Source organism: Acanthisitta chloris, unplaced genomic scaffold, assembly GCF_000695815.1.
Source record: "Acanthisitta chloris isolate BGI_N310 unplaced genomic scaffold, ASM69581v1 scaffold22358, whole genome shotgun sequence".
NCBI classification, from domain to species: Eukaryota; Metazoa; Chordata; class Aves; order Passeriformes; family Acanthisittidae; genus Acanthisitta; species Acanthisitta chloris.
The window spans coordinates 69,525-80,829 of record NW_008686840.1 but is presented as its reverse complement, the minus strand read 5'-3'; the positions used below and the strand labels follow the sequence as shown (position 1 = coordinate 80,829).

The window sequence follows — 11,305 nt, the reverse complement described above, 5'->3', positions numbered from 1 at the left end:
GCACTCTCCTATCTGAGTACAACCATGACGAGTTCAGCAGAACCACCATTTCAAAACAATCAGCTTGGCACCTCTTCTGCCTGATTTAATTTTACATTTGAACTACAGACATACTTAGAGAATGACATGGATGTAAGGTTTAACATTTTTGCCATTTAATGAGTGCTCTAACTCCCACCTCTCCAAAGTACTGCTGAAGTGCTACATTTTCAGAGCATATGACCATTTGTGAGTGAAAATAAAGTCACCTATATGCATAATATAAAACTCCCAAGCCTTACTTAAGGCTCTGTTGAAGAAATATATCTTGGTTCTCTGAAGCCTTTTAGTCTGACAGCTGGCTCAGATATGAGCTCAGTGAAAGGCAGTACATTTTTGCTCCTCATCCAGTACTCCCTTGTTCACTATCCTTATTTGGAAGGATTTACTAAGAGCCATTATTCCTTAGTGTGACCTCTAAAAAGTCATGATTCATTTCCCTCCTTTCTTAAAAATGAAGGAAATAAGGTGTCATCTGATTTTAACTCTATTTGCTCTGCCATACATTGCACTTCTTGTTAAACCAGTCTTGGCAATTTCTGCTGGCAGTGGTTGACTTGACTTTAATCCAGCTAGCTTTTTCCACCAAAGGACTGAAATCATGGGCTGTAGGAAGGTTTAACTTCAGTCAATGGGTTATGAGGAATTAATGTGAATCATTGCCATTCTGAACTCAAATCCCTATAACAGATTGCAAAAAAATAAGTCATGACAACAGCTTATTTACTCTAGAAGGACAGTCTGGGCAATGAATGACTTGTCCCAGAGGGCTACATTTGATCACTGAAAGTACAGTCACTACAACTTGTGCTGCCCTCTCTCCAAGGCAAAGGCAAGTGTCCAACAATGCCCGAGCACGCCCAGTCACTGTTGGGTAAGAGGTAATTGTTTCATAATCCATTCGGGACAATGTTTGTTGTGAGCGAAGGACATCCAGGATGTGATTGAGCCGTCCTTCTGTCATGCAATTCAGAATGGTCTGTCTCTGGCAGGAGAGTATTTGCCAGCAGTTTCCTTTGCAGCAAGGACCTTAAGTGAAAAGGAAACAAAATCAGCCAAACTAAGTGCTGTTTTCTTCCAGAAGTTCTTAGCATCAACACCAGAAATAAGTTCAGTAGAGGAAGGAAGTAGACGTTAGTTTATTTGTATTCTGTCTTCAAAACCAGTCCAAACTAGTCTTTTGTTTGAAACCTCATGAATATCAGATTACAGAAAATCAGTGTTTTGAAAGACCACTGAGTGCTCAGATTGTGTGGAGAGATTTTCAGGTCTTGCCCTATTCATCTGACATCTGTACTGAACTTTGTGCAAAGCAACTGGGCTTGGCGCAGATGAGAAAACTTTCTCCACTAAGAAGTGGAAAGATAGATAATAGGAAGTTCGGGGTAGTAGGAATATTTGAAACATGTAGCATGAAACTGGGAACATGAATATATGTCAAAACCAAACCAATAACAAAAGTAACACTTAGCAAAATGATTGAGAGCTTTGGGTTCTGCCTTTTTCACAAAGTGAAAATTACTTAGTACTGATTTTAGGATTTTAATGTACAGTGAATACCATACCACAAGACAAAATTAACAACCAAAACCATGTTGCTTTGGAGAACACACCTCTGTCATTCTGATTTCTGATTCTTGCCAGTAGAGTTCTGTGATGAACTTTTCCTGCATAATCTAGTCTGTTGATTTATCCAGAAATTATGTCATCACTCAAGTAACTTGCCATGGAAAAGGATGGCCAGCTAGGTTGAGAACTATCATAAGCTAGTTTGCAAAAAGTTAGTGAAAAAAACCCCACAAAGCTTCACCCACAGGCAGAGGCAGGGTTCACAATCAGAAGGTGACCCTTTCTCCCTCTGTTCTGTAGGAAGACCTGAGACCATCTAAGTCACCTAGTCACTTGTTTCTGTAGTCATTAGCTACTTTTGTAGAGGTATACAATACATAGCTTAAGACTGAAATAAATAATATTCCAGACTTAGACACTAACATATTTCATATTCAGTGTCTGCTATGGTTTTTGTAATTTTAGTATGTTTTTTTCAGAACTGCTTTCAGCCTCACTATGACACTGGAAAAGAACAAGACAACGTTCTCAGTGGTCAGTGGCTAAACTTCTGAGAACAGAGGAGCAGCTAATACACAAAGACACTCATTAGACATTTGTATCAAGTTTTGGGGAGTTATTACACTAAACACTTGAAAATGTGTCCTCCAAATTTTAAACAATGCATCACTAAGATCTGACCAAGGCAGATACTGCCACCTCAAACTGGATCTGGTGCCTTACCTGTCACTGCTTGTGCAAGATGCATGGGTTGTGGTCTCTGCTTGAGAAGCACTGGTGGAGTGTTATGCTGTCTGCTTTCTTTGCCTGCAGTTGAACCGGATGACTGAGTCATCCAAGAGGAGTTTGATTTTCTACTATCAAAGCCTGGATGACCTAGGAAAAGTTTAATATGAGCAAAGATTAGACCTTTGACTTCAACAACAACGAAACATTATGCATATGTCAGCCACTGCAGAAGACTTGGAATGGAAGTCTGACTTGAGAGTGCTTACTTATTGCTAGCTATTCTTTTGGCTCTTGTTAGTGCATCATTATTCCAATGAAGATTTTGGCATATAGGACTACAGACATCTGGCTTTTCCAAACTGTCTGTAGGAATTTGTAATTGAAGTTATGGAATGTTTCATACTGTCCTTAAGTCAGACAGCTCTTGATCAGAACTAAGGTGCTTGGAAATACACGTGACTTGATTTCCTGTCTCAACTTTGGTATCCAAAGGTATGAGAAGTACAGAAAATCTCTTGACACAAATTTAGACACTTTAATATTACAAATCCATATTGTAAGGTAAAGGAAGTTATTTATATAGGAATGGTGATTACCAGGAATCATTCACACATTCCTGGCAGCATAGTCTCTTAAAAATATATCTCCTTTTCTTGGCAAATTACAAAAAATCCCCCTTTATTCCTGGTGGCAGTAAGCAATGTGATTCCCAGGAGGAGCTTGTTCTGTCAAAAGCAGCGATGTTTGATGTGTGAGGGAAAGGCAGCTCTACATTAACAGGTCAGTATTCTAAGTAAAATTTAGCAAAATCCAACTTTTTTTGATCTTTACATTTAAGCAAAAAGCATTGTGGTGCCTCTGGTGTCCCGCAGTAAACTCATGTTTCAGGTGATACCAGTAGAGGGCACAGCTGTACTCTGAGCAGGGACAATTTTAGGTGGAAAATAGCATTTCTATATGCAACAACTACTACTATCTATCCTTTTCTTATAGTAGCTGGAGCTGAATGTAATTCAATGTAGAGACCTTTCCTCGTTGTTGCATTCTGTGGGATAGTATCTGACAGACCCATCTCAGGAATATTTTCTCTTCCTGCATTATTTGCACTGCTATCCAGTAGAACAGTTGTCAAGCTTGGCATGACAAAAGGAATTTTCTTGCTGATTAAGTGGTTGTTTTTTTGTGGACAGATGTTCTGAAAGAGATCAAAATAGCAAAGGGTTATCTTCTTGGAAAGTTTTGTTCCAAAACTTTTTCTAAAAACAAGAGAGGCTCAAAACAAATCTTAAGAGGAGATTGTTTTTGCAAGAGCAACATCAGAGTCAGCTGCTTGGAACAAGGTTAAATAGGAGGTTTTGCTGGTTAACTGATGGAGTTATCCTGGGTAAGGACATTTTGCCCCAATGTTTGCATTGTACGTTGTCAGGGCTGTCAGGAGAAATAAGCAGCTCATGAACTACTCTTACAAGACTCTCGTGCCATGTACTCACCTCTGAATTGCATATGCCTGTCTGCAATGTGTATTTTTCTGAACCTTTGCATGCATTAAGTGCTCTCTCCTGGAAGAAAAGAAGCACAGTAACTCTAGTAAGTACAGACATGGCTTGTTCAATTCACACTGGTCAGGAGCAAGATATTATACTGACACTAACAATTTATACTGACAATATACATTATACTGTAAGGTATGCTCATGTATAGAAACAGTGAATTGCACAGAGCAATTTTACATTTTAACACAACTAAGTGGGCATAGAATCTGACACAAAATTCTGCCCTGTTATTGTTACTAGTGTTTCAAATTTATTTTAAAACCCAGATTTGAATCATGCAGGGAAAGGTGAAAATGGGCCTATATTAAGAGAGATTGGGCTAGCTATAACGTGTTTTCCTTTTAGCCAAACAGTACAGCAAACCTGTGTTTAGTATGCCAAACTGGCTGCAATACGGATGTGTCAATACTTGTAACTTTTTTTCCAGTTTGTACATCCACATCAGATTTGTTAAACTATTTTTAGTTTCTACACTTCAGCAGTTGTGAATCAATCAATTTTCAAGAAAATTCAGTATAATTTTCCAATTAATTTTAGACTTCTCAGTTCAGTTGTTGGAACAATAAATAATGCTTTCAGTAATTTAGCAGATTGAAGCATGGGATTATGGAATATTTGGCAGTACCATCTTAAATAAACGTCAACAGTAGTAAAGATTACTTGGACTATAACTATACCACCTCTTAAAGCATAGATCAAGTCTGTTCTGTAGTCCCAGGATGTGATTGTAACATGCAGAAGTAATCAAGTATGTATCAACATATACAACACACATGGACACACCAATGGAACCGACAACACAGCATGGGTCGTGGAGCTCCAGGTGGAGTCACAATACTTGTCCAAGGGCCGAAGCACATGTCACTGGTTTCCCCACCATGACTAAGTTATCTGGATAGGATATAGCTATATTTATGGCAGTCACATTTGTGCCAGAATTTCCCATGGCATTGTGGACATATATGGAGTTAGCTGAGTCACTCAGTTGTTGGCCATTCCCCATCCATTCCTGTGGTATCAGAGAACCCTCTTAGACCCTAGGACAAGCAGTGCCTTGTGCCTGAAAGCATGTCAGTTTAGGAGCAGTGAAGTGTACAAAACAGAGCTGGTACTAGTATTGCTACAACGGGTACACACACTGTGCAGGTTTTGAAATAAATGGTTTCTAAACAGTATGTACAACAAAACTGCCCTTGGACCTAGACCTAATATGCAGTACTTGAGGCTGATGTTTGTTCTCACTCACAGTCATTTCTGAATGAACCTGAGGTGCCAAAAGGGCACTAGCTCTCTGGCATGACCAATAAAACAATGAAGACAAAACCTGTTTTGGACCACAAAGTTTGCAATTGAACAAATCAAGTAATGTCCTTGTAGGAGAACAAAACTTAATTTTGCACTAACCTTTGCATCCATCAGATTGTAGATTGCTGCAGAAATTGCCTCCTTTTTTATAGTAGTCAAAATTCCATTTAGAAGATCTACACATTCTGCAGGGGTAATAAAGCATTTTAAATACTACATTGTGTATGAAAGTGTGTATATATTTAGACATCAGCATATTGAAACTAACTTTGCTAGAGGAAATTAGTTTAAATTAACTTCCACCTCAGACTTCCCTTTGGCTTCCTCTTGGTTTCAGTCACATTAAAGTCACGTTTCCTTAAGCGTTCATACCAATGTAGTGAACTTTCAAAAGGTTTACTCAGGACTGTATAAATCTGGTAGGAAGTTTCAGTTAGAAAAAACATCTAAGGTACTCTGATGATCTAAAGATACTTCTGCTTCAAGTTGTGTTGTCATCTAGAGTACTAGGGCAATGTTCCTAGAATGACTATCTCCATGGCAAATCTTGCACAGAAAGGAAATCCTGAATGTTACCTGCAGCACGTGGTCTATAATTCAGTTCTTGATGCCAGCACAGAGCAATAAGGTGTGACAGTCTATTCCTCTCAGGCAAATTGCTTGGGATAAACTTTTCTGAAAGACCAGGCCGCAAACTGCTGCAGATTCCTGTCAAAACTTCCAGCAGGGTTGTTTGACCTGCAATCCAAGACAAAATGTCACTGCAAAAAGTATTAAAGACCTTAGAACTCTCTTAAAACGACATTCAGCATAATATTGTGCATTTTAAAATGAAGGCTGCTTTTTTTAAAGCAAAAGGATATTAATGCTCTTTTAGGTAGATATGCTAACCTTTAACAATAGCTATAGTTACTTTTTCAAACAGGACATGTCATGGGAAAAAACTCTCTCCAAATACTGAGCCACAAATGGATATGTAAACATGCATTGTAAACTACCTGCACAGATACCTAAGCATAATTCTATATAAAGCCTTACACTTACATTATAAGAATAGAATTCCTATTGTACAAAAACAAGACTACTTTGAGCAGTTTTAAGGTAGCAGCCATAAGGTGTATGGACATTTAGATATTATTCTATGCAGTATTTCTCAGAGGTCCTCAGCCTGTAAAATACAGGAGCCCTTCAATCAGTTTTGCCATGTAGAATGAAGCCCTTGGCAAAGAAGCCTTTCACTGATCTGCACCTCCATGAAACAGGAATCATTCCTAGACTGTGACAAATATCATGCAATGTTTGCAAACTGAGTTCTGTAAAACTGCTCATGCTTTCATCTAAGAAAGGAAGATTCCCTGCTTACCTGAGAGAATTTAGCATTTCTCAGTTTGTATTTGAAACTCATGGCAACTGTAAAAATGAGTATTCTGCTCATTCAGTTAGTTATTTGCAACTGATTTTGAAAATTACAACTGACAAATATGAAGTGATGTTCCTTTTCACTAACAGTAAGAGGAAAACCCAACTCAGTGACACGGTGCTTCAGCAAGCACAGAGAGATGCCACAAGAGGGGGAAGAAGCTATGCCTTTCCCCTTCAGAAAGATCAGCTTCTTTGGAAACATTGAGGATTTGTTGAGGAATTCTAATCTTTACATCCTCTAATGTGGAGTTTTGTGCTATAACAGTAAGAGAAGGCAAAGGGACATTTGAAAAGACAGTGCCATTTTTTTTTTACAATAAGGGAATCTGTGGACAATATTAGGACAACACAAAGCTGACATGAACAATAGAGATAAATACCTTCAAAAGGTTTCCGTCTGCTTAGGCTCTCCCAGCACAGTATTCCAAAACTTAAAAAAGAAACAACAAAGCAGTGAAAGACCATTTGTTAGCTTGCAATCTTTTCTTATTCCCAAGAGCAAGTTTATTGCATTAAAAGTAGGGAGTTTTTTTCAAGACAAAGTCTATCTAAGTCTTTCCTAATTTGATTAGACTTTTTAAAATTTTCAACTGAGCTACTCTTATAAAATAATCACTTAAATTTAGTTTCTTTAGAACATTGGTTCAGTTAGAAATACATTTCAGGTTACCACCTTATCCCCATTTGCTCTTGTGAATTTTGGAACCTTCTGTTCTCCTTTCTCTATCATTTTTGTTTTCTTTTCAAGCCATTTCAATAGCAACTGAATGAGCAGGACTTTTCAGCAAGTACCAATAAGCACATCAGGTAACCTACCAAAAACCTGATTCTAATGCACTGTGTGTCTGTTTTCTTCAGCAAATTTTAATAGGGCTCCAAATAACTGAAAAAGGTGGTTTTTTTCTAACACCCTAGAAAGAATTCTAGTGACATCATAGATCTGCTTATATGACCCACAATTCAAATGGTATAAAAGACAGTTTGACAAAAAGATCTATCTGCAAAATCAGAGGCAGAAGAGAGGAGGCTGCTGGAGGAGAGAAAAGAGGCTATGGATGAGTCAGAAGGGGAAGAGACTGTTCCAGGATAAGCATATCTTCTTACTTAATATCTTGCTGTAGTGATGAATTACAGTGTTTAAAAGAACCTCCTCTTCTGCCTTACCTTCAGATAAAAATCTGAAAGTGCTTTTACATAAATACTCTCTAAGAAATATTAGTGTAATGTGGATGCACATGCAACTTAAATGTACTTAGTGTTTCATATATGACACATATTTTTGTTTTCTCTGTTGCATCACTGTCTGGATATACACCTATCTCATGCACCTGAGTCACATCTGAGCATGTTATTATATAATATATAATAAATATATATGTTATACTATATATTTTTATATAATATATAATATAGGAATGATAAATTGGAAAATTAATTATGCTACCTGCAAGTAAGGCTCCACTCTTCCTGTGCAAAAATCTTGTGTTTATGAACAACATCAGATTAGTCCCATCATTTAGAGGTCTCCTCAAGTGTATGAATTATTTTACTCATCTTAGAGCCTGTCTCGGTGACAATAAAGCAGGAGTTAACATTTGCTGCTTTCTTAAAAGCTCAGAAATCAGAAGAGTGGTCATGCTTAGAAGTTATTTGTACTGCTAGCCCACAGCTCTAGGATTTTAATGGGCCACTACTGAAAGGTCTAATTTTTAAGCCTCATCTAGGCACAAACAATTATTTCTGAAACTAAAGCCGACACAGTTCACACTTATAAACTATGTGAAGCAGTTGTGAGGCTTCTAAATATATCTGAAAGTTTTGGCAGCTATGTTACACTTTAAAAACATTTAGGGCCATTATATAAATATTTATATGACTGACTTTGAGAACAGTTCTTAACCTTGGTATCTGATTCACCAAATATGGGGAATGTAAAGTTTAATTCACTGCTGTAATTGGCCTCATGTGGAATACTTCCTACTGCTTTATGTAGGTCTGGCATTTTTACTGTAATGTCTTGGAAGATAAGTATTTTGGCAACATTGTAGAGAGTAGCATGGACTAGGTGTGACCTGCCCTTAGAAATTCCATTCACCTGTAAATATCACCTTCCTGGGATGGCAGAGCTCCTCCAAGTATTTCAGGAGGGAGGTACACTAAATCCTGGCAGTTTCTCTGGTTGCAGTTCTCCAGGTCTGACCTCAGTTTCTGTTTCCTCCAGTCGGTTAGACCATAATCTGATATCTACAGAAATGTGAGAAAAAGTAATTTTAGTGACAATGCCTCAAGTCTTGGTATTAAATGTTGACTATTAGGATAAATAGCTGCAACAATAGGACAGTCATTGGATTTTACATTAATAGACTAAAAATAGAAGCTCCTACCTTGGCTCTGTACTGTGCATCCAAAAGCACATTGGAAGGTTTCAGGCTGCAGTGGCAGAAAGCAGGGTTGAGGCTGTGGAGGTGATGCAGCCCTTCAGCCACATCTGACAGGATCCTTATGAGTAAGGGAAATGGAAGTTCTGGGTAGAGCTGATGCTAAGTAACACAAAATACAGGTTTTGGTAGTGTGAAATTGCTACTATTCACATTTTCATTTGATAATGAAAAGAACTACAATACTGAAGCACAATGCAGAAACTAAAGAACAGGTTGTGACTACTGTCTATAATTACATGCTGATTGTTCTTTGTTGGCTGATCTTGTCATTAATTTTGTCACCTAAAAGACTTAACTACCTCATGGATGAGGGAGTGGAGGGATCCATTGTTCATCCATTCAGTCACTACCCCCACCAGTCCGTGGTACTGGTAAATCCCAAGAGGAGGCAGGAGACGTTCAGACTCAGAGCATCTGACACTTATTATGTCCTGAAGTAGCAACTTCCACTCCCTATGAAAAAGCACAAGTTAGAGGCAGGTTAGTCTGAAGAGAATTTCAGCTAGAGATGAGATAGTCTAGGAAATGGAAATGAGAGTGAAAGTGTGCAATAATTGCGCACAGTACACAAAGCATTGGGTGTGATGGTTGGACATAAGCTGATATAATTCTACCAATAAACCCAATATTATATAAATGTCCAAATGACTCTAAGAAAATTAAGCAGTCCCTTGTGTAGTGTATTTTTCTAATATGAAGTGAAAGACCTCTGGATGCCTTAATATAAGCACAAGAGCACAGTTTGAAGCAGCATCGGAGTGCAAAGGGAGGAGAAAGCTGAATTATATGAAATGCTAGATTAACAAAAATGAAAAGTGTTTCCTTTATTGTTTCCAAGACCTTGCATTGTATTCTTATGCTATTAGTGATACCCACATTTACAAGGAAATGTTGTGTTTCCATGCACATCTCACTGCCCTGTAACCCTGGTCATCACCCTGCCTCCTCCCATTTTCCCTACTCTCACCTGTACATGCTGGTTTAGATTCAATTCTACTGAGATCTCTTCAGGGACTTCCAGAAAGAGAATACCATACTATGCTGGTATTACTGACCATTAGTGTAGTAATTAGTGACATCAGGATAAATCTATACTTTTATAAAAAAAGTATAAAAATTATAAAAATTTGAGTTTGTTTCTCAGTAAAACTGCTTCCAAGTTGCCTCTTGCCTAGTCAGGATTTCTAGGAATGGAGATGTGCTTATGGATCAGATGATCCTGGATATGCCACAGCTCATGCTGGTGCCATCACTGCAGTTCTGTGCTGCCCACCTGCCTGGTTAGTTGGGCAAATAAGACACATACCTCTCTGTAGTGTCCTGTCTGGTCAGCAGCTTCACAGAGATGTGAGTGTTCCAAGAAATATGAAAGGCTTTGAGTGCAAAGCCTGAGCCTGTCCTGGTCAAGGTAAAGCTTTCCAGATCTTCTTGGGCTACCACAGGTAATGGTTTGGCCATTTCCTGATGGCTGGCTTTGGGGTGGAAAAGTGACAGAAAAGAAAAAGTGTTAAGAACAACTTTTTGGCACTACTACCCAAGCACAGTGAAGGTGCACCACTCCTTAATTCCCAAGTAATTAATCCAACAGCCTTTCTTTCACCACTCTGTGTCAGACTTTGCTTATAAAGACAGGAAAAATGTACTAATTGCAAAGGAGTGTCTGAACTAGCCATCTGAGGCTGCAAGGTGCTAATTAATTGCTCATCATTATTTCCATTTGATGAATTTGAAATGTTAGACCATTATTTATAGTATAAAATGTGATTTCAAAGTGATACTGAATTATGTAGACAACGAACATCTTACAGTTACCTGCTGGACAAATAGTTTCTCCACTTTTGTAAAAAAGGCAATTATTCAATAACTCTTGTCAGCATGTTCTGCATCATTCTCTTATGTCTTCTTTAATACAACATCACATGTGTGTGAAGCAAGGTAAAAGGCAAATTTCCTGCTGCTGTAAACTGGCAGAATTCTGCTAAGTGGAGTTGTGCCTTTATAGCAGCTGCTAATTTGGCCAGTATGGTCTCTGTGCAGTACATCCCTAGGGTCAGCTGTGTGTCTCAGGCACTTGGAATGGCAAAGCATGTGGATTAGAGGGAACTTCAGCACAGCATCACCATGTTACTGCATAAGTAAAATTTCAATTAAGCTCCGTTAGACTAGAGGTAACCGAAAAGTCAGTGGTGAAGGGGGAAAACAGGCAATCTAAGAAAACAGATGGCATAAAAGCATTGGTAAGGATTA

At 38.3% G+C, this 11,305-nt stretch overlaps 1 protein-coding gene across 1 annotated transcript; it reads right to left on the bottom strand.

Annotated features, from left to right (window-relative positions):
* Nucleotides 1-745: 745 nt before the first annotated feature.
* LOC103807619 (receptor-interacting serine/threonine-protein kinase 2-like) lies at nt 746-10,516 on the bottom strand. Its single transcript, XM_009080360.1, has 11 exons — nt 10,365-10,516; nt 9,358-9,511; nt 9,002-9,157; nt 8,713-8,861; nt 6,998-7,047; nt 5,772-5,933; nt 5,295-5,380; nt 3,828-3,896; nt 3,364-3,532; nt 2,332-2,484; nt 746-1,068 (listed from the first exon to the last, which is right to left on the bottom strand). Exons 1-11 carry the CDS (start codon nt 10,514-10,516, stop codon nt 746-748), a joined length of 1,623 nt encoding a protein of 540 aa, XP_009078608.1.
* Nucleotides 10,517-11,305: the final 789 nt, after the last annotated feature.

Coding starts and splice junctions, on each gene's coding strand:
- LOC103807619 (XM_009080360.1), bottom strand. CDS start 10,516: ATGGCCAAACCATTACCTGTGGTAGCCCAAGAAGATCTGGAAAGCTTT. Junction 7,048..8,712: donor CAGGAAGGTGATATTTACAG/GTGAATGGAATT, acceptor TTCTTTTTTAAG/TTTTGGAATACTGTGCTGGG. Junction 1,069..2,331: donor TCTTGCACAAGCAGTGACAG/GTAAGGCACCAG, acceptor TTTTCACTTAAG/GTCCTTGCTGCAAAGGAAAC.